The sequence below is a fragment of the Microtus pennsylvanicus genome, chromosome 13 (assembly GCF_037038515.1).
Source record: "Microtus pennsylvanicus isolate mMicPen1 chromosome 13, mMicPen1.hap1, whole genome shotgun sequence".
Lineage (NCBI taxonomy): Eukaryota > Metazoa > Chordata > Mammalia > Rodentia > Cricetidae > Microtus > Microtus pennsylvanicus.
Genome location: NC_134591.1, coordinates 57914978 through 57938125, shown reverse-complemented (window position 1 = coordinate 57938125; position 23148 = coordinate 57914978). Strand labels below are relative to the sequence as shown.

Sequence of the window (23148 nt, the reverse complement as noted above, 5' to 3'; positions counted from 1 at the left end):
TTCTGGTCCTCTAGAAGAGCAGTAAGTGCTTTTAACTGTTTAAGTCATCCAACACCACCATGTTAAAAAAAAAAACATGATTTTTTTAAAGAAACTCGTTTGTGCAGTTGTTGAACTTTTTGCAATGTCAAAAGGTTGGCCATCTGGTGGGAAGGAGTGTTCTCCACTGGGTGAGAAATACATTTACCTGGTGGCTTACCTTCCAGAACTGAATCTCTGCCTTGGGCCGGCCAAAGGGCAGTTTCTCTGATCTTGCAATCCAAAACTATATCCCACATTTCTCATGAGTACACAGGGGTCTTCAAGTTGATCCCATTTTACAGTGGCCTGCTCAGTTGGGTTTCTCTGTCACCCTCTGCCATTCAGATACTCCTCTTATAGGGATGAACGGACAGTTGGCTGGCCCTGAACTCGTGAGTCACTGGTCCCAGAAGGGAGCCTGTGGGACAGAACTACCCGGCCTTTCTGAACTATCTCAGGCAGCTGTGACCTGAGGCAATTCACGTGAGTCCCTGGGGAAGGCACGCCACACGCTCCTCCTAGACACCCAATCTAAGGTTCTACCAGAGGTTTGCTAGTAATGTAGAGGAGACTGAGGTCACAGCACACAAGCTGGCGGTCTTTGGTGAGAAAGGCAGACTCTGGGAAGGAGTACAGGCACAGAAGAACAAACGTCTGGCCAGACTGGGCCTAGCAAAGCTGCCTTGCCACTGCCCGGCTTACTCTGCCTCTCAGAGGTGACAGCTCTTAATGTGCAGGAGGCAGAGGCGGGATAACTCCTAAACTGCCATGACCGACTGCCTTAGTCAGGGCTTCTTTTTATTTTTTCTTTTTTTTCCTTCCTTCCTTCCTTTCTTTCTTTCTTTTTTTTTTTTTTTTTGAGACAGGATTTTTCTGTGTAACAGTCCTGGCTGTCTTGGAACTCACTGTGTAGACCAGGCTGGCCTTCAATTCACAAAGATCTGCCTGTCTCTGGCACCCAAGTGCTGTCCTGGAACTCCCTTTGTAGACCAGGCTGGACTTAAACTCACAGAGACCCACCTGCCTCTGCCTCCTGAGCGCTGGGATTAAAAGTGTGCACCACCACCACTTGACATTTCTTTAAATTACATTTAATCTTTAAATTACATTTAATCTTTAAATTGTGTGCAGGTACATGCGTGCCGCATCAATCGCTGGGCTGTGGTGGCGCACACCTTTAATCCTAGCACTCAGAAGGCAGAGGCAGGTGGATGTCTGTGAGGCCAACCTGGTCTATAAAGCAAGGACTATCTCCATAGCTACTGGGAAACGCTGTCTCGAAAAATGAAGTAAAACAACAACAAAAAGCATGTGTCATGTGTGGAAGTCTGAGGACACCTTCAGGTGTTGGTTCTTGCTTCCACCTTGAGAGGGGTCTTTGGTTTGCTACTGCGCATATCTGGCTAGCTGGCTCATGAGCCTCAGGAATGACACTGAGATTACAGTCACATGCCCAGCATCTGGCTTTATGTGAATCCTGAGATCTGAACTCAGGTCCTCTTTCTTGTGTTGCTGCTATGTAGCACGCATAATATCCACCAAGCCATTTACCCATGCCTGGTTTTTCTTTTCCTTTCCTTTTTTAAAATTTTATTCATTTATTTTTGAGAGAGGGTCTCATAAAACCTAGGCTGGTGGGGCTGGAGAGATGGCTCAGAGGTTGGGAGCATGGCCTGCTCTTCCAAGGGTCCTGAGTTCAATTCCCAGCAACCACATGGTGGCTCACAACCATCTGTATATGGAGTCTGGCGCCCTCTTCTGGCCTACAGGCATATACACAGACAGAATATTGTATACATAATAAATATTTAAAAAAACAAAACAAAACAAAACAAAAAAACCTAGGCTGGTCTCAAGCTTGTTGCTTCAGCTGATCCTGATTCTCTTCCTTCTACTTGTTAAGTGCTGGGATTACAGGTGTGCACCAACATGCCCAGCCATTTACTTTAGTGTGTGTGTGGAGGGGTGGTACATACTATAGTACGCACGGAGCAGTGCCAGGACAGCATTCAGGAATAGGTTCTAGAGTCTCTGCTTTCTGTTGCTGTGCTACAGATTCCAAGTGATCTGGCCTGTAAGCTTCCAGACAATTCTCCCTTCTCTACTTCCCATCTTTTTATTTTTGTCTTTCAAGACAGGGTTTCACTGTTTAGCCCTGGCTGTGCCCGGCATCACAACAGGTTTTTTATGCAGGCGGTCTAGGGATCAAATTCAGGTCATTAAATTTGAATGACTAGTACTCTTACTTACAGAGTACCCAAGGTTTTTCGGTTTGTTTTGTTTTTGAGACTGGGTTTCTGTGTAGCACTGGCTGTCCTAGAACTTACCTTGTAGACCAGGTGGGTCTTAAATTCGGAGATTCACCTACCTCTGCCTCCTGAGTGCTGAGATTAAAGGCATGCGCTACCACTGCCCAGCTAAAGAAGTATCTTGTCATGTAGCTCAGAATGTCCAGAAACTTTCTATCCTCCTGCACAGAGATTTCAGGCGTTGCTCCTCTGTCCTCACAGGCACTTGTGGGGTTCATGTCCCTGCTGGAGAGCTGCTGTGATAATTAATGGCCACGCCCCCTTACTGACCTGGGCTCAACCTCCGGCCTAGGATGCTTGCATGGTCACCACAGAATTACAAATTATGGGGAAGGTCTGGGTTAAGAGACAGAATATAGCCGGGTGGTAGTGGCGCACGCCTTTAATCCCAGCACTTGGGAGGCAGAGGCAGGCGGATCTCTGTGAGTTCGAGACCAGCCTGGTCTACTACAAGAGCTAGTTTCAGGACAGGCTCCAAAACCACAGAAAAACCCTGTCTCGAAAAAACCAAAAAAAAAAAAAAAAAAGAGACAGAATATATTTTGCTGAAAATACATATATGTGTGTGGCGTCAGAAGAGGATGCTGAGAGATTTTCAGTTTGTTCTGATATAAAGATGAACTAGATGCAGATCTTAGTTGGAGAAACCAGCAGGAGCACACTGGATGCCAGGCCATCTGTCCCCAGGGTGCTCATCAGGCAGCATCTTGAGGGAGTGGTAGGGGGTGCCCATGGCACTTCTATAACCTGTCCATCATGGCGAGCAAGTCATCTCCCTTGCTTGCGCTCTGCTCTGTGATCTCTGGCTGCTCTGTGATCTCAAACTCCCCCATGATCCGGGCCAACTCCTCATTCCGTTGCTGGTCCTGTGGGAGAAATGAGAGGAGAGAGAAGAGGATATGTTTGCAGGGTTCCTCTCTGCACCAGAAGATATTTAAGTTTCATGCTGTCAAGGGGCTCAGCTCTTTGCTAGATTAGGGACAAACACAATAAGAGACCATTAGAGACCATTTTTTTTTTGTTTTTGTTTCTTAAGATAGGGCTATACTGTGTAGTCCTGGCTGTTCTGGAACTCACTCTGTAGACTGGGCTGTCCTCGAACTCACAGAGATACACCTGCCTTTGCCTCCCAAGTGCTGGGATAAAGGTATGCACCACCACTACCTGGCTCAAATTTTTTAAAAAATTTATTTTATTTTTATTTTCTGTGAATGAGTGTTCTGTCTTCATGTATGTATGTGTAACATGTATGTGCCTATTCCTATTGCAGTTCTTTATTGGAATATTTTCAATTGTATTTGCAAACATTTAACACAAGGGGGAAACAGAAACAGTCCTACATCCTACAACCAGAAGAGGCATCAGATCCCCTGGAAGCGGAGGTACAGAAGGTTGTGAGCTACCATATAGGTGCTAGGAATTGGATTAGTATCCTCTGCAAGAGCAGTAGGGCTCTTAACCACTGAGCCATCTTCATCCTTGGAGAGTGAAGTTTTTTTACAAGACGATGATGAAGATACGTACCTGTGTAGCCTGTATGTTGATGACTTCATAGGATAACTCCTCTGGCCTGGACAGTGCTGCGTGTCTAGATGAGGCAGGAAGAAATGAGCCCAGGATACAATGTTAGGGTTTCATCTTCCTAGCATGGTGAGAACTCATAAGATGAGATTACTCATGAGAACATGATGATCTGTTTTCTCTGCATCCTTTTTTGCCATTTCCCCTCGCTTTTCCACCCCCTCTCCCCCTCACATTCTTATATTTCAGAAAGTCACGTGTGTTAGCGTCTCTGCTCAGCAAGTTCTGAGACCCAAACCACATGCCAGTCCCTCCGATCCGCAGTGCGGATCAGTTTTCCCGACAGCATTTGTGACCTAGTGGCTAAAACAGCTCCTGCTCTGCTCTTCTTTCTCCTACCAGAGCCTCCTGGAAGCCTCCTGAGGGCAGGCCAGGCTCAGGTGCTGAAGCTCCATATTTGTATGTGTTCATGAGTGTTTGCACATGTGCCATGGCAAGCATGTAGGAGTCAGAGAACACTTTGTGGGCATCAGTTCTCTCTTCCCACCATAGGGGTCCCCGGGCTCCAACTTGGGTCTCAGGCTCGGGGCTTTTAGCTGCTAAGCCACCTCACCAACCCAGCCTGGTCAGCTTTTTTTTTTTCTTTCTTTCTTTTGTTTTTTCCAGACAGGGTTTCTCTGTAGCTTTGGAGCCTGTCCTGGAACTAGCTCTTGTAGACCAGGCTGGCCTGGAACTCACAGAGATTTGCCTATCTCTGCCTCCCAAGTGCTGGGATTAAAGGTGTGTGCCACCTGGTTAGCTTCTTGCTTAGCTGCTCTGTAAAACATCAGAACTTTGAGAAATGACTTCTGGGGTTCCGTGTCTTTACTCCCCAGGGAGTCTTTAATCAGGTCAATATGGATTGCTGGTGTTTCACTTCCGGTTTTTACATCTGTGTTTCTGTGTTGTCTGCAGTTGTCGTCTGTGTTCTTATCACATGTAAAGGATTTACATATGTATTTAAACTTGATCTAAGCCATGGGGACAAGAATGTATTTATTTATTTATTTAATTTTGAGAGAAGGTTTCTCTATGTACTTTTGGAGTCTGTCCTGGAATTCTCTCACAGAGATCCACCTGCCTCTGCCTCCCAAGTGCTGGGATTAAAGGTGTGCACCACCACTGCCTGGATGGAATATTTTCAACTGTATTTGCAAACATTTAACACAGGGGGAAACAGAAACAGTCCTACATCCTACAACCAGAAAGAAGATGTCTGGAGACTGAGGCAGGCAGGGGTTAAAGGTCATTCATTCCAGGCTAGCCTGGAACTAACAAGCCCCCTGACTCTGTCTTCAAGGGCTGGGATTACAGATGTGTACCACATTTATCCTGGCTCAACACCTGATTCACCTTTTTTTTTTTTTTTTTTTTTTTTGGTTTTTCGAGACAGGGTTTCTCTGTAGCTTTGGTGCCTGTCCTGGAACTAGCTCTTGTAGACCAGGCTGGACTCCAACTCCCAGAGATCCACCTGCCTCTGCCTCCGAGTGCTGGGATTAAAGGCCTGCGCCACCACCGCCCAGCCTGATTCACCTTTATATAACCTAGTAATGGGTTCCCCAATACTGACATCCAAAGACTGCTGGGCTCCAGTGTCATGACTCTCCACTGGAGAACTCCGGGTTGTCCCCCCCCCCCCCCAACCACCACCTCAGGAAGCTTCTGGGATGGGACCTTAGAGACAGCTACAGAACGCTGCTGAGTGGCAGCCTCACGGACTTCAGTGGGAGACAGCTGAGTGCCAGGAGGACCAGGAGGTTAAGGCCATTCTCAGCTACACAGTGAATCTGGGGCCATCTGGGCTCTAGGAGACCCTGCCCAAAACAAGCAAAAGAGAACAGGTTTGAAACATACTCCTCCTCTTCATCGGTCGTAAACAGATTCAACCGGAATCCTGGTTCAGGGCCGCTCGTTTTCTTGATCTCCATCCCTCCCATTAGCCTGGCCAAGAAGTTCAGCTCTTCTTTGGCAAGAGGGTTTGGAGCAATGTTTTCCTGTAGAGACAACTATGTGATTTGTAGCCACACAGGGTGATCGTATTTCCTGCCAAGACCCCAGAGACACAGGGAGGAATTATACAGCAAGGCAAAAACAATAACAGTGTAAATTATTTCTGGGCTCTGCTACCACACAGAAAGCAAGCTTAGCCAGAAGAATGATCGAGGCAGAAGCAGAGGGACTCTAGCAAAGAAGCAAACCACAGACTTTCAGCTTTGAAGCTGAGTGGAATGCCCTGGGGACTCCCACTTCCCAGGCTGCCTTCCTCCTGGGAGGGGAGAAGGGCCCCACTTCCTCTTCAGTCGGTCCAGTTCCCTCTGCCAAGTGGCTCCTGTCAAGTCTGCAGGGCAAGGGGACCTTTCCGGAGGAACTCCCATACTGCCATCTGCTGGTGATATCCAGGAACATAGACTCTAGGCCATTCCCTGACTTCATCTTCCTGCCTGGCGGGGACTCTAACCCACTACCACCAGTTACTGAAAACACATTTCTGTCTTTCATAGAACAAAGCCTCCTACCTCATGTATAAAGAACAAAATGGAGTTAAGACCTTCCTTAATCAGACTCCAGTGTCCTTGAGTCCAGTAAAACCTCAGCCTCTGCTGTGCTATGAGGGGACTAGCTGCCACTTCTCCTCTGCTCTTTGGTGTCTTGCCCACTCCGGAGCCCTATTTCCATGCCACCTCCTCTGAAAGCCTTGTCCCCATGCTCCCACCCCAAAGGACAGAGCGCAGTCTTCTGGCACAGACTGTCAACGCGCTGCTTCCATCTTGTTGCTGTTTGTTTCCAGCACTGTCCTTCCCGGGGGACCAAAAGCTTCTTCAGGATGGGACCACATCATCGCCAATCCATGGACACGGTTCTTACTTAGTAACTGAACAGTCCACGATTTGTCCCACAGCTAGCATCTGGCTAGTTAGTGAAAATGTACAGATACGGAACTCGGAGGAGTGAAAACCTCATGTTGAAAGTGGCTACCACATCCTTAAAACCAGGAGGCACCGAAGAGGGACGATTTGATGCCCAAATTTGCACACGTTGGACCCGGCAGCCACAGGCCTCGTGGCTCTGGCATTTGCCATGCTCTGGTATGTGGCTCTTATTTAGTTATAGTGGCAAACCAATCCCTAAATTACCTAATTAGTCAGATCACGGGAAGGCTCTGAGCACAGCTACAATTAGAAACCTGTGTCCTTGTCAGGCTGAAGGGAAGGCTGCAAACAGTGAGGTAAGGTGACTCGCTCTGGAAGCCGGAGTCCTCCCCCCCCCCCAATCAGACAGCGGATGTAGAAAGAAGGAGGAGGAAAACAGGGAGGACAGACGTTCACCTGTGTCCTTGAGGCTAAGTTCTTTGATTCTGCAGACATATGGGTTTCCACAGGCCGATTCACGCTGTACCTGGTGGCAACAGGAAATGGTGTTGTTATCCACCTGGTTCACAACCAAAGTTGTCACTTTTTGTTGAGATGTTAAAAAGCACCAGAAAGGGGCTGTTAGTGTAGAACTCATCTGAGTTATGAACTGCACACATTTTACCTCCTCCCCAAGAAGTAAACCCAGAAAGAATAGCACTGAGGCCGGGTGGGGGTGGCACACACCTTTAATCTCAGCACTTAGGAGGTAGAGGCAGGCAGATCTCAGTGAGTTCAAGGCCAGTCTGGTTTACAAAGTGAGTTCCAGGACAGCCAGGACAGTCACACAGACAAACCCCCTCTGGGGGGCGGGGAAAGAATAGCACTGAGGACATGGATAACATTCCAGGGAGGTCATACGGCTTTCTACAGCCAAGAGACACTGGCTACTTCTCCTCCATGGTGATTTAACATTATATATCTTTTGCCTTTGGAAATGTTCCTAGGGATTCCTAACCCTTAAATGTCAGGGTTGTACAAGCATTATGTTTGGGGAAATGACTCCACTGATTCATGGGGTTTGTTTGTTTGTTTTGCTCCCAGACAGGCTCTTTTGTACTCTAGGCTGCCCTTGAACTCACCATGTAGCCCGGGATGATCCTGATAAACTTTTATCCTCTTGTCTTCATATTCCAAATGCTGGGATTATAGGCTTGCACCATTATGTGGTTTATGTGGTACCGGGCACAGAAGGCAGAGCTTCATGTGTGCTAGGCAAGCGCCCTATTAGCTGTGCCACATCCTCAGTGTAACAGTCTGTCCTGTCCCTTTAAGAGACAAACCATGCCCAGTCCCTCCCCCATCCACCAAGGCAAGCTGATCTTCAGCTTCTAGCCTGAGTCCCTTCCTTTCAGCCTCTCTCTCTCTCTCTCTCTCTCTCTCTCTCTCTCTCTCAGAGGCAGCTTCTGTCTCTCCCCTCTCCTCACTTCTCCCTTTCCCTCCTCTCTTCTGTTTTTCTATCTCTCTCCTCTTCCCCCTTCTCTCCTACGCCTCCATAACCCACTAAATAAATATCCAACTTCATTCTGCATGGTGTACCTATCTGTCTCAGTCTCTCACCTGCCATGTGGCTTCCTGCCTGGGACCCAGCTGCCTTCAGGGCCTGCCATGGTCTCAGGACACGCTACCTGCTGCCACCACTCAGAAATCTGCAGTACTTTACTTAAACCATTACACTCAGTATAGTCAGTGGGGACTTTTCAGAGCAGAGGTCTGGTTTTTTGTTTTTAATGATATGCCCTCTGTGGACTTAAGTGCATTCAGAGGGAGAATTTGCTTACATGTTAGTTCCCAGTTTCAAGACTCTATTTCCATACAGCTCAAAAGAACCTTCCTTATGTGCGGCAACATAGTCTCCGCCATGCTTGAATTTTATCTTCTTCACTTCTTCGCCTTTGTCGTTGAACATTCTGAAATACAAAGGATGGCATGACAGGAATTCTCTAGACCCTGGAGCCTCAGAGGCCACCTCTGTGTGCACAGCAGGACAAAGGAATTCAATCCCTCTTTGGAGATAAAGAAGCTAGGCTAGGGGACCAGAGAGAAGGCTCAGAGGTAAGAGCAGTGGCTGCTCTTCCAGAGGCCCTGAGTTCAGTTCCCAGCACCTGCATGGTGGCTCACAACCATCTATAATGAGATCTGGTGCCCTCTTATGGCGTGCAGGCATGCAGTCAGAACACTGTATACATAATAAATAAATAAAATTTAAAAAAGAAGCTAAGTTGGAGGTGTAGTTCAGCACACTTGCTTAGCATGTGCAAGACTGTGGGTTCTATTCCCAGGGGCCCTAAAACCAACCAAACAAAAGATAAAGACAAGCTGGATGATGGTGGCACATGCCTTTAATCCCAAGCATGCGGGAGGCAGAGGTAGGAGGATCTCTGTGAGTTCGAGGCCAGCCTGGCTTAGAGTGAGTTCCAGGACAGCCAAGGCTACACAGAGAAACTCTGTCTCAAAAAATCAAAATGAAAAAAAAAAAATAAAACAAAAGAAAAAGAAAGATGAAGACAATTCTGACAGCTGGACAGAGGCACGAGAGCTGTGTAAACATCTCAGAGTGTGTGGCCTTCTCACAGCAACCACTTAAGGGATGAGGAGATGGACCTAGGAAGTGGGTGGCTTGCCCCAAGTATCCTCCACTCAAATGGCTACAGTGGGATTCGTTCTCGACCTCTGGATAGCTGAGCTTCACTGAAGAAGGGACAGGTAAGCAGAGCTGGAGGGGCTCCGCAGGGCTACAGTCCCTGGGGTGGGCATGTTCTGTGTTTCTGCCCCTCAAACATGGTGAGAAGTCACCACTGAGGAGTTACCTGATGACTCCAGGAACTTCAGTTCCCCAGGGAACAGGCCCGGACACTGGCAATACAAAGCGACCATTAGAATTTTGAACTTTATCCTTTAGAAATGTGGATACCTGGAAAAAAATTATATATGTCATTTTTCTGCTATGCTTTCATGGACACACATGTTCTGAGAATGAACACTGGGCAATGGTTTGTGAAGCTACCTAGTGAGCTTGTAACACGAAGGGAGCAACATACCAAAATGGACATGCAGGTTTAGAGTGGCTTCACCCACACAATGAATTCACACACACACACACACACACACACATTCATATTCATTTATGTGTAGTTATGTGTATGCGTGCATAAGTGTATGTGCACATATGCCTGTGGAGGCCAGGAGGCAGGGGGTCCCTTGGAGCTAGAGTTAGTTCTAGGTTCTAAGTTATGAATCACCCAGAACAGGTGCTCCTAACTGCTGAACCACTTCTCTAGCCCCATATAATAAGTTGACTCCGAGCTTGACCCTAAACCCTTCAAATGTTTTCTTGTTTTAAAGATGAGGAAAATTTATAAAAACAGCATCCAGGAAGACAAGGCAGTGGTAAAGCACTGGCTTAGCATGGGTAAGGCCCTGGCATCAGGCATAGGGAGCAGGCGGAGCCTACACATAGTAGGAGCTCAATAAAAGGCAGCTAATTCTTAGTCTGCCTGGAGGATTGGGGGTGCAGTTAGTTTAGAGCACTTGCTAAGCATGGCTGAGGCCCTGGGTCCACACTCCAGAGCTAGAAGACAGTAAATGGCCTATGTGGACCTGGGACACAAACATACATGTAAAACACCATGTGGTGGTCTGAATGAGAATGGGCCTCGGCTCACTTCAATACTTGGTCCTTAGTTGGAACTGTTTGGAAAGGATTAGGAAGTGTGGCTTTGATAGAGGAGGTGTGACCTTGGTGGTGGAGCTGTCCTTAGGGGCAGGCATTGAGGTCTCATTCACCCTGCCTTGTGTTGCTCTTCCAGAAGGCCAGGGTTCAATTCCCAGCGCCTACATGATGGTTCACAGCTGTCTGTAACTCTAGTTCCAGGGCTCTGACACCTTCATACCAACACACATAAAATAAAGTTGAATAAATTATTTTTTTAAAAAGCCTGTACTAATAGGCCAAACAGTTTATAATGTATTTCTTTGGTAGTGAATGGCTGCGGGATCGGGTGGGTCAGAAACTTCTGTCTACAGAAGGGAAGGGAATATTCGTGGAGAGTTAAGATAGGGTGATGCTTTCAATAACGCAGACAATGGGAAGAGCAGGAGAGTCCTGATGGAAGAAGGCAAGAATGTGAGGTCATAGGTCAGAGGGATGGTGGAGGTGCAAGGCCTTCTGGAGCAGCTCTCCAGAGAGCTGAAGGGGATTGTGGGGCTGCGGCAGTCATAACTAACCCTTGAGGAGCCTATATGGAACTGGTCCTAGTGCAGTCTCTGTCAAGGTCCCTGTGCACAGGCCAGGACTGTGGCCGCATTCACGATGCCTCATGTGGTTCCATGATATAGAAAGCTTGGTGTTGGATATGCAGTTTTGTATTTGCTTTGGTTAAAAACGCAAGAGTGCAGAACTGTGTTTTCTCGATGTAGTTGGTTTTGCTAACAAATTTAAAATCTATCAAGACTATTTTGAAAACAGAAAATTTGTATGGGCAATCACAAGTTGCAAGGGAACAGAAACACCATTAAAGACCAGAATGGGAAGCCAGCCCAGATGTTCGGATCATTGGCAGAGGATTGCCAAGCTTTGTGATTCATCCCCACTCCAAATCAGGCCCCCCCCCCCCCCCCCCCCTAGACGCGCATTGCTAAGGATGACCTTGAACTCCTGTTCCTCTGGCTGTGATTTTGTGATTTTGATGTTTCCTTGTTTACTTGTTTAGCAATTAAAGCCCAATATATTTAGCGACTTAATATATTTTAATGAGTTCACTGTAGAATTATTATTAGGCATGTCTTTTCATTACAATGAATTTTATCTCCTCACAACTGAGAATCAATATGGCTGTTTATATTACTGCAATCCATAAAATATGCCTAAAAATGCATGGTCTTGGAAACACTATGAAGTAGAATTTTCAGTATGTTCAAATTGATGTCAAATCTACGCAAAACTTAATCTTGCTTGCAGGGGCTGGAGAGATGGCTCAGTGGTTAAGGGCATTGCCTGCTCTTCCAAAGGTCCTGAGTTCTATTCCCAGCAACCACATGGTGGCTCACAGCCATCTATAATGAGGTCTGGTGCCCTCTTTTGGCCTGCAGACATACACACAGACAGAATATTGTATACATAATAAATAAATAAATAAATATTAAAAAAATCTTGCTTGCACTTTCCTATTTTTATATTTTCACCCACAAACATTAGAGATCTTAGTTTATATTCATGTTTTTCTTGCTCCATCCCTAGCTAATACAATGAAATTATTCATGAGGGTTAAAAATAAAAATGGCATTAGAGCTGAAATCTATTTATCATCTGTCCCCTGGAAGAGAAACACATTCCGACGTAAACCACACTCTAGTCCTTTCCTTGATTTTGGTTTTCATTTGTGTGTAAGTATGAGGTCCCAAAGGTACAGGAGGGTCTGTGCCCCTCTCTTCTGCTTGTCCGCCGCAGTTCCTCACTCCAGGAGGCAGAACCATGACGAGTTTCTTACATATCCTTTGTAGAAGTGGTCTATACCATTCACATACAAGCGCACACATGTAACATGTACATTACATATGTCCCTTCACTGGGTTCTTCCAGCAAACTCTAAATTACATACTGTCATTTCCACTTCCAGGTAAAGGAGCTAGGATTTAAGAGCAGTGATTGGCACAGAGTCAAGGGCTCAGCGTGCACCAGTCTAGCACCAGGGCCATGGCTGGTTTGACCATCTTTCACCTCAGTTGGCTCAACTTTAGGAACAAGCCCCATCTGGTAGAGTCACCTTCCCCGACCCTACAAGTTCGGAGGTATTTTTTTTTTTTTTTGGTTTTTCGAGACAGAGTTTCTCTGTGGCTTTGGAGCCTGTCCTGGAACTAGCTCTGTAGACCAGGCTGGTCTCAAAGAGATCCGCTTGCCTCTGCCTCCCAAGTGCTGGGATTAAAGGTGTGCGCCACCACCGCCCGGCAGGAGGTATGTTTCTGAAAGTTAGGGTAGAGAACTGTTTGGAGTAGGCATGACACAATGAGAGAGGGACATTTAGGGGACAACAGCCAGCGAGAAATGAATGCGAGCTAAGGATGTAGCTCAGCTGCAGGAACTTGCTTCGTATACACGCAGACGTGGTCATGGTCCCCAAAACCGTAAGGAGAAGAATGTGAACCCGAGCTAATGTGTCAGCAGCTTGCCGAGAAGGGCAGAGCCTTAGGAGGGGAAATCCTGTGCACTTTCTAAGCAACTGGACAGATCAAAAATGGAGAATCAAGGCCGGGAATTATAGGCCCAGTAGACCTGATCAGGATGGAGTTCAGCAAGTGGGTGGATGGGTGGATGGGTGGATGGGTGAAGGCAGGGGAGGAAGGCTTGGAGACAGGTAGAGGGAGAGTTAGGGGAAGGCAGAAAGGGAAGTGGGAAGGCCCAGGGAAGGGGAGCAGGGCAGCCGTGTGACAGCATCTGATGCAGGGACACTCAGGGTGGGAAGCTTGAGAAAAGCTCTGAGGTCAGACTGGCGCCTGGACAGGCAGTTCTGCAGAAGCAAAGGATAAACCAACATTTCAAAGAAGCTCAATGGAAGCGGGGGGGAAAAATGGCTGAAATCTATCACAAGAATGGTTATCGTCACAGATTCAAAGCGTGATGGGCAACATTAGCTGAGCAAAATCCTGCTCCTGGTCTTTCCAGATGACTGGCTGGTGGCCAGGGCAGCAGTCAGTCACAGGGGTTCCAGGCACTTACTCGGATATGCAGGTCTTGGAAGAAGATGAGCAGCGTCTGCCGGATCAACTGGAACTCCCCGGCAGAGAGACTCCCATATATCTGTGAGGCAGAGCAGAGCGAAGAAAGCGCTGCACTTTCCACCACAGGCGAGTTGTGGGGACAGGCAGGGTTAGGGTACTCAGGGGTGGGACTCAGATAAGCAGGGACCTCGGCAGCAGGAGTGTCAGTACCCACCCTCCCAAGCAGAACAGACCCTGCCGTGCCACAGGCCTGGAGTGTCTGTCTGTTCTCTCCAGTTCAACAGACAAGCACTTCCAATGCCCTTTCAGGCATGGGGGAAGTTCTCTGTCATTGCTTTCCCTCTACAAAGGCCGTAGAGAGCCTAAGATGATAGTTGCCCATTGCAGTTACAAAATAGGCAGCTGTGGGATTTTAGAGATGTCCTAGCTTTGATCCTGTCACTGTCATCAAAGAACCAGCTGGTCCTTACAGTTGGCTGGGAATGAGGGTTGTGGCAGTGAGATGACGGGCTGGTGACAAGCTTACTTCTATTAGCTGCCGGAAGGTCTCGTCCACTTGATGCAGGATGGTTGGGGAGTCCTGGATGAATCCCTTGATGGAGTCTAAATGGTTGAAAGTGACCAGCAGCACATCTTTGGGGCGAGGACACAGCAGCACTTGGTATTTGAAAGCCATGGTCATCAGGTCATAGAGCTGTCAACCCACACATAGACAGATGGGATCATCAAAGTAGACCAGAACCTGAGCAAAGCAGCTGTGGGGACCACATGGATTGCCACCCAAGCCAGAGCACTTCTGAGAATGTGAGGGGGTGATGTTAGTAACTGAGCTAAGACAACAGTACTAGCCAGAATATCTCTGGGCAAACCATGGTTTCTGGTCATCCTCTGTGTCTTCCTGATGGACACATTTGAGACTGTATTTGTTGTTGTGGGTTCTGCACTGGGCCCTGGACTTGGGAGAATCTGGAAATCCTGATTCGAGCACCTCTTTGTTCCATTTCTTTTTTATTTTTACTTTATATGTATACATGTTTGCCTGGATGTGTGTCTGTGTACCATGTAAATGCCCGGTGAAGAAGGTGCTGGATCCTCTGGAATTGAAGTCACAAACAATTGTGAACCACCTTGTAGGTGCTAAGAATAGAACCTGGGTCCCCTGGAAGAGTACCCAGGCTCTTAACCACTGAGCCATCTCTCTAGCCCCTGTAGCTTGTTTTCTATATGACTATTCCTCTCCCCCCCCTTTTTTTTGTAGTGCTTTGAATGGAACCCAGGTTTTGTGTACACGGAGTGTAATGGTTTGCATAGGGATGGCCCCCATAGGCTCACATATTTGTATGCTTGAAGAGATGCTACTTCAAGTGACAGGTTTTAGGAGGTGTGGCCTTGTTGGAGGAAGTGTGTCACTGGGTGGGCTTTGAGGTTTCAGAAGCTCAAGCCAAGCCCATTTCACTCTCTCTGCCTGCTGATCTGGGTATAGAATTCTCAACTATCTCTCTAGCACTATGTCTGCCTGTCTGCAGCCATGCTTCCTGCCATAATGATAATGGACTAAACCTTTGAAACTGTAAGCCCGCACAATTAAATGTTTTCCTTATAAAAGCTGTCATGGTGTCTCTTTGCAGCAATAAACATCAATTAAGACACAAGGCAAACATTTTACTAACTAAACTAAATCCCCAGCCCTACCCCCATTTTTATTTTTAAATTTTTAAAATTAAAAAACATTTTGAATTATGTTCATGTACATGCATGTAGGGGTGTACAAATGATTGCCAGTGCCCTAAGAGGCCAGAGGCCTTGTTTCCCCGTGGAGATGGAGTTAAAGGTGGCTGTGAGCCACCTGACAAGGGACCTGCACTTGGGTCCTCTTAAGTATATGCTTGGAACCATCTCTCGAGCCCCCACTTTTATTTTTAAATTAATGAATGGATTAATACAGTTTTTTAAAAAAATATTTATTTATTTATTTATTTATTATGTGTACAATATTCTGTCTGTGTGTATGCCTGCAGGCCAGAAGAGGGAACCAGACCCCATTATAGATGGTTGTGAGCCACCACGTGGTTGCTGGGAATTGAACTCAGGACCTTTGGAAGAGTAGACAATGCTCTTAACCACTGAGCCATCTCTCCAGCCCCCGATTAATACAGTTTTGAGACAGGGGACCAAACTCACTATCAAGCAGAGGCTAACACTGAACTTCTGATGCCCCTGCCTCCACGTCCCAAGTGCTGGGATTATCACAACATCTGACTTCCTAGTTCCATTTTTAAATGTGGCATGTAGTTTTTGTTTGTTTGTTTGGGTTAAATAGAAATATAAAGTGCACATTCATCATTTTCTCCACAGCACACCCTGACACTGGGATTCATGAGTCTAATGGCCAGCCAGGCTCTTTCCCATAAACTTCTTAGAGGAAACACTATGGACGATCCTCACGTGGATTATTTGTTGACACTGTGGGCCATGGGCTTCTGGAAGACAATGAGAAACAGGAGCTTTCTTTGCTTGGACTTCTGTAACCAATGTTGGGCCCTGATAGGCTGGGATGTAGCTCTGTGGAGTAGGATGTAGCATGTGCCTAGGATGGATGAGACTTCGGGTTTAGTCCCCAGCATCACAGAATTTTGTCTCCAAAGACAAAATGATCTGGACCATCAATCTCTTTTACATCTTGTCAGTACCTTGGTTTCCACCAATGATGCTTATGACATACTGTGCCAACTGATGCCATTGATGATGAGTTTCTCTACCACCTTTCTGATGATCATGGGCTTCATGAGAGGTCTGAAGGAGGCCATGATGCCAAGCAGAAGACGGGCAGGCTGAGGAAGGGGCTCCGCCCGTGTTAGCGAGAAGATGGTCTTTGGGATGAAGTAACATTCCCAAAGACAGACAACAGGAGGTAAAGGCTCAGTTAAAGCTGGTGTTATCTCACTGAGGCTTCTGGTACCAACACCAGACAGATGCTGATTCTGTGTACCCACTCACCATCTACTGTTAGTCTTTAAACTTCAAAAAAAAGTTCATATAATGGAGCAAGTTGAAAAATAATTATCGTTATTCAAGTCTAACTTCACAATTGTCTATAGTCCTAGAACTTGGCATGTGGGGATGTGGCTCAGTTGGTAGAAGTTACCTAGCATGTAGGAAGTCCTGAGTTTGATTCCTAGATGTGGTTGTGCAGGCTACCATATGGGAAGTGGAGGCAAGGGGATCAGATGTTCAAGATCTTCCTTAGCCTCATAGTGAGTTGGAGGCTAGCCTAGGAAATATAAGACCCAATCTCATTAGTTTCTCCCCAGTGTCCTAGATCTTTAGGTCTAAGTGGGTACCTGCTGAGGCAAGGGGTTAACCCTCAGTGTCATACTTATGAGCCATCCACCTCTTTGGACATATGGTCTTTCATTGGCCTGGAGCTCACCTATTCGGGTAGGCTGGCTGGCCAGCAAGCTGCAGACAGCTTCCTGTCTTTGTCTCCCAGTGCTGGGATTATAAGTGCACACTACCATGCCCAGCATTTGGTTCTGGGGCGCAGACTCATGTCACCATGTCTGTGAGGCAAGCCCTTGTGACTGAGCGCAACCCTAATGTCACACTGTGCTGCAGGCTCTTTTCCAGGATGCAACAGGACATTTGGCTGCCAGGCTTTCCTGGGTTGCTCTTGGCTGTGATGGTTTCTCTGACTTTGGTCACGTTGACAATTTTTTAAAAAATTTATTATTATTATTTATTTTTCTTTTTTTAATTAATTAATTTATTTATTATGTATACAATATTCTGTCTGTATGCCTGAAGGCCAGAAGAGGGCGCCAGACCTCCCTACAGATGGATGTGAGCCACCATGTGGTTGCTGGGAATTGAACTCAGGACCTCTGGAAGAGCAGGCAATGCTTTCAACCACCGAGCCATTTCTCCAGCCCTATTATTTATTTTTCAAGACAGGATTTCTCTATGTAGCTCTGGATGTCCTGGAACATTTTGACAATTTTTTATTTCAAGACAGGGTTTCTCAGACTGGAGAGATGGCTTGGCAGTTAAGAGCACTAACTGCTCTTCAAGAAGACCTGGGTTAGCCGGGCAGTGGTGGCGCACGCCTTTAATCCCAGCACTCGGGAGGCAGAGGCAGGCGGATCTCTGTGAGTTCGAGGCCAGCCTGGTCTACAAGAGCTAGTTCCAGAACAGGAACCAAAAGCTACGGAGAAACCCTGTCTCGAAAAATTAAAAAAAAAAAAAGAAGACCTGGGTTCAATTCCCACCACCCACATGGCAGCTCACAACTGCCTGTAAATCCAGTTCTAGGGAATCTGACACCTTCACACCAATGCACATAAATAAAATTAAATAAATCATAAAAAAATTCTTAAAAAAAAAAAGACAGGGTTCCTCTGTGTAGCCTGTCCTGCAATCTGTTCTGTAGACCAGGCTGGGCTTAAAGGCATATGCCACCACCACCTGGCTAAAACCAATTAATAAGGTATATTTAATGTTTATATTATTGGACTTCATTGTGACATCTGCATACAATCACATCATGCTTTGATCATACTGGAATTCCTAACCGCCCTCTCTTCCCTCTTCCCAGAGGTGAAGCTTGGGGGTTGAGCCCTGAACTGGGGCAGCGCATGCTCTCCTATCCATAAACGAGGACTGAGCAGTGAGGCTCTCTTTGGGCAGGGGTTGAGTGTAGATGCCTTCTGAGATTCGCTCCACCTGACAACCGACTACAGCTCATAACTACACGTACTTGCTTCTCCCAAGACATCGCTGCAATTGGAATCCTATCTGATCCCACTCAGGACAATCCACGGCACGTGGGAGGGCAGCAGTGAAGCTGACAAAGTGCCTGTCTGCTCACCTTATCCATGCTGGCCTGGTTCAGTCGCATAATGGAGGCGTGAGCCAGGCGGTCGTACACCGTCCTCAGGGCCTTCTTAGAGTACAGCTCCTGGGGTTTGAACAGTTCCTCCATAAACTTTCTGTTGAACATGGTTGAGATGATGTCGTTCAGAACTGCAGAGACAAGAGAGAATCCCGATGAGCAAGGAAGGTGCTGCGTGTACTGCAAGAAGCCGTGGATGCGAGCGCTGCCTAAGAGTGGAGTTAGGCACAGAGGGAGCTGAGATGCGGAGTGCTCGGTGGGAACAGCCCCTTGGGGAGAAGCCCAGAGGCCCAGTAGAAAGCAGGGCTCAGGACTGCTCTGTGACAACCTCCCAGGGCAAATGTCCACGATGACAATATTAGAAGACTGGGCTTCAGGTGTTACACACCACTTTCCCCACTATTATATGTCTTGATAAGGAAAATCTCTTTCCCTTCCTTTTTTAAAATTAACTAATTAATTTTTAAAAATTTAATGTTCATTAGTGGTTTGACTGAATGCCTATCTGTGTGAGGGTCTCAAATCTCCTGGAACTGGAGTTACAGGCAGTTTGAGCTGCCATGTGGGTGCTGGGAGTCAAACCTGAATTCTCTAGAAGAGCAGTCAGTGCTCTTAACTACTGAGCCATCTCTCCACCCTCCAGAAAATCTTTCTTTTAAAAAAGTACTGAAAAGAAAAAAACAGTACTGCTTTGCCAGGCGGTGGTGGTGCAGGCCTTTAATCCTAGCACTCTGGAGGCAGAAGCAGGTTGATCTTCAAGTTTGAGGCCAGCCTGGTCTACAGAGATCCAGGGTAGCTAGGACTATACAGAGAAACCCTATCTCAAAAACTCAAACCAACCAACCAAACAAAAAACCCCAAAACAAACAAGCAAGCAAGCAAATGAAAAAGAATGTGGGGCTGGAGAGGCAGCTCAGCCATTAGGAGAAGCTGTTGCTCTTGCAGAGAACTTATGTGCAGTTCCCAGCACCCACACGGTGGCCCACAGCCATCATGGACTCCAGTTCCATGGGATCCAATGCCCTCTTCTGATCTCTGAGGGCACCAGGCATGCGCGTGACATAAGTACATACATATATGCAGGCAAAGCACCCATACACATAAAATAAATAAGTCTATAATTTTTCTGCTGAAAATAGTTATAAGCATATAGATTCTAAGTTAGAGCACATCCTTAAAAAGAGAGACAGTACATACATCCTTATTTATCTTTATGTATATGGATGTTTTGCCTGCCTGTATGACTATACACCATATATGTGTGGTGCCCCCAGAGGAGGGAGGAAGGTGTTGGATCCTCTAGGACTGGAGCTACAGATGGTTGTGAGCCACCATGTGGGTGCTGGGCATTGACTCCAGGTCCTTTGGAAAAGCAGCCAGTGCTCTTAACCACTGAGCCATCTCTCCAGTCACCCAGCACACACATTCTTAAAAAAAAATTCAGGCCGGGCGGTGGTGGCGCACGCCTTTAATCCCAGCACTTGGGAGGCAGAGGCAGGCGGATCTCTGTGAGTTCGAGACCAGCCTGGTCTACAAGAGCTAGTTCCAGGACAGGCTCCAAAACCACAGAGAAACCCTGTCTCGAAAAAAAAAAAAAAAACCCCAAAAAATTCAGGTGGGGCGGGGCATGGTGTGCATGCCTTTAATCTCATCCTTGAGAGGCAGAGGTAGGTCTCTGTGAGAGATGGTGACCAGGCTGGTCTGCAAAGTGACTTTCAGGCCATTCAGGTCTACATGGTGAGATACTGTCTCAAATAAACAAAAAGAGGGAGCTGGCGAGATGGCTCAGAGGTTAAGAGCACTGGCTGCTCTTCCAGACCTGAGCTCAATTCCTAGCAACCTCACAGTGGCTCATAACCATCTATGTTGAGATCTGGTTCCCCCTTCTGGTATGCAGGCATACATACCAGAAGAACACTATAAAAATAACTAATAGATAAATATTTAAATAAATTAATTAATTAAAACTTCATTATTAGTTCATGTGTGCAAGAGTGGTGATGGGGCCTGTGGAGGTTGAGGACACCACAGTGGCATCGCTCCTTCCCTTCCGCCTTTCCAGGGGTTGTGGGGATTGAACGCAGGTTCTCAGGCCGCATGGCAAGCATGTCCACTGTGCCATCTCACTGGCCCTTTTACAAAAAATACTTTATGATTAGCGCATGTGCGTGATGTGTGTTGTTTTCCTGTTAAGCAGTCTAAACTGTTTTTCCACTTAAAATTAAACTTCACGAATGTCAGGCAAACAGTGGTGACTAACTTCTCGAAACAAACATTTCATAAAAATAGACAAGGCTGCCCACTGGTTAGAGATGACGGTGTTTTTAGATCGTCTACAAAACAGGCCCTTCAGATTGCTCCCCATTAGTGTGCCCTAATTCCACAGCACCGGAATAGATCCCATCCTGTTCAGGGGCCTGTCGAGAATGAAAGCCTCCTGCACACCAGCATGGCCTCAGCCCTGTTCATATTTTACACTGCTCAGGGAAGCATCGCTAGTGAAGGGAGTGGAAGCTCTGGTGTGAGAACAGCAGCAGGTACAGGTAAGCATAGATTGTTCTTAGTGTTTTTATGTCAGTGCGTGTTGTGGGGGGTCGGGGAGGTACATGCGTGTTAAGGTGCATATGTGGGGGTCAGAGGGCAACTTTACAGAATCTGTTCTCTTCTTGCATGCTTACACGGACTCTGGTGGTTGAGCCCAGGTTGTCAGGGGTGCTGTTGCTGAGCAGGTGCCTTTACCTGCTGGGCCAGCTGCTAGCCTCCATCAGTCTTGAAAAAAATGTAAAAGCCGGGTGGTGGTGATGGTGATACATCCCTTTAATCCCAGCACTCACACTCGAGAGGCAGAGGGATCTCTGAGTTTGAGGTCGGCTTGGTCTACAGAATGAGTTCAAGGACGGCCAGGCCGACACAGAGAAACCTCAGAAAAAAAAGTGCAGGTGCCCTCAGAGGCTGGAGGACTCAGAGGCCCGAGGGGTCTGATTTCTGGGGCTGGAAAGGAACTTGTAAGCCACCTGACACGGATGCTGGAACTGAATTTGGATCCTCTGTGACAGCAGGGCAGGGCATGCCCCAACCACTGGGTCATTCTCTAGACCTCCAGAGCTTTCTTTCTTTTCCGTTTTGTTTTGTTTTTCGAGACAGGGTTTCTCTGTAGCTTTGGAGCCTGTCCTGGAACTAGCTCTTGTAGACCAGGCTGGGCTCGAATTTATAGAGATCCGCCTGCCTCTGCCTCCCAAGTGCTGGGATTAAAGGTGTGCGCCACCACCGCCCCGCTAGTATTCTTTTTTTTATTTATTTAATTAATTTATTTATTTGTTATGTATACAATATTCTATCTGTGTGTATGCCTGCAGGCCAGAAGAGGGCACCAAATCTCATTACAGATGGTTGTGAGCCACCATGTGGTTGCTGGGAATTGAACTCAGGACCTTTGGAAGAGCAGGCAATGCTCTTAACTGCTGAGCCATCTCTCCAGCCCCCCCCACTAGTATTCTTAAACCAGTTATTTTAGTGTAAAGATGAACATAAATGGATATCAAGAGCATATATTCACACAACTGGATTACTTAGTTCTTTTAAAAGTTTTTATTTTTTTAAAGATATTTTTTATTGTTTTTAATTATGTGAATCTGTGCATGTTCGCGGGTAAGCATGTGCATGTGATACAGGCATGTTTAAGAGCGTGCAGGTACCCAGCGGAGGCCAGAGGAGTTGGGTCCTGCTGGAGATGAGCTAGAAGCAGTTGTGAGCCACCTGATGGCGTTGCTGGAGGCTAAACTCTGGTCTTGGGGAGAGCAGTACATACACGGGGCTCCTAACTGCTGAGCTATCTTTTCAGCCTGTATCTTTTATTTTTAATTCTGTGTTATAGCCATGTATGGGTGACTGCAGATTCCTGTGGAAGTCAAAGAGGCTTCAGACCCCTGTAGCTAGAGTTACAGAAGGCAGTGGGTCACATGGTCCTCTGTGAGTACAATACATATTCTGAACTCCTGAGCCATCTCTCCAGCCACTAAATGAATTCTTTTTTTTTCTTTCTGAAAACTATGAACAGAACCTAAGTGAATTCTTAATATATGACTGCTGGTTTCTGAAAGACATAAACTCCACTTTTTCTTTCTTTCTCTTTTCTTCTTCTATTTTTTTTTTTGAGACAGTTTTTCTGAATAGCCTTGACTGTCCTGGAACTCAGTCTGTAGATCAGGCTGGCCTCAAACTCACAGGGAACCTCCTGCCTCTGCTTCCTGAGTGCTACAATTAAAGGCGTGTGCCACCACCCAGCTAAACTCCACTTTCTTTTGCTGAATGCAGTGCTGGTGGTTGACTCCAGCTATGTACTTTTAAAGAACTAAGGCAACAAAGAGTAGGGATTTTTTTTTTTTTTTGGTTTCTCTGTGTATACCTAGCTGTCCTAGAACTCACTCTGAAGACCAAGCTGGCCTTGAACTCATTATTATTATTATTAGTCTTACACAATCCAGGCTGTCTGGAATTAAGACCTCTAGCTAAGGACGACCTTAACTTCTGATCCTCCTTGCTTCCACCTTCAGAGTGTTGGGATTAGAGGCAAACACAACTACATCCAGCTTGTACCTGACTCTAAATGGAATTGCTTCAGAGAGAAGCAGGAGAGGATGTATTTCCTCCCATACTGACAGTGGTGGTTTGAAGGAGAATGCCTTCCCTAGGCTCATAGGGTTGAACACTTGGTCCCAGGCTGGAACTGTTTGGGAAGGCTCCA

At 46.7% G+C, this 23148-nt stretch overlaps 1 protein-coding gene across 2 annotated transcripts in view; it reads right to left on the bottom strand.

Moving 5' to 3' along the window:
* Positions 1-2853: 2853 nt before the first annotated feature.
* Positions 2854-23148, bottom strand: part of Oscp1 (organic solute carrier partner 1) — a 31462-nt gene continuing 11167 nt past the window's right edge. For both annotated transcript variants that reach the window (XM_075945847.1, XM_075945848.1), the window contains 9 exons: positions 18381-18535; positions 14043-14210; positions 13515-13595; positions 9610-9713; positions 8581-8709; positions 7217-7286; positions 5745-5884; positions 3855-3918; positions 2854-3196 (listed from right to left, as the gene is read on the bottom strand). In XM_075945847.1, coding sequence (XP_075801962.1) covers positions 3071-3196; positions 3855-3918; positions 5745-5884; positions 7217-7286; positions 8581-8709; positions 9610-9713; positions 13515-13595; positions 14043-14210; positions 18381-18535 — 1037 coding nt within the window. In that variant the 3' untranslated portion in view covers positions 2854-3070. The remainder of the gene's footprint in view (positions 3197-3854; positions 3919-5744; positions 5885-7216; positions 7287-8580; positions 8710-9609; positions 9714-13514; positions 13596-14042; positions 14211-18380; positions 18536-23148) is intronic.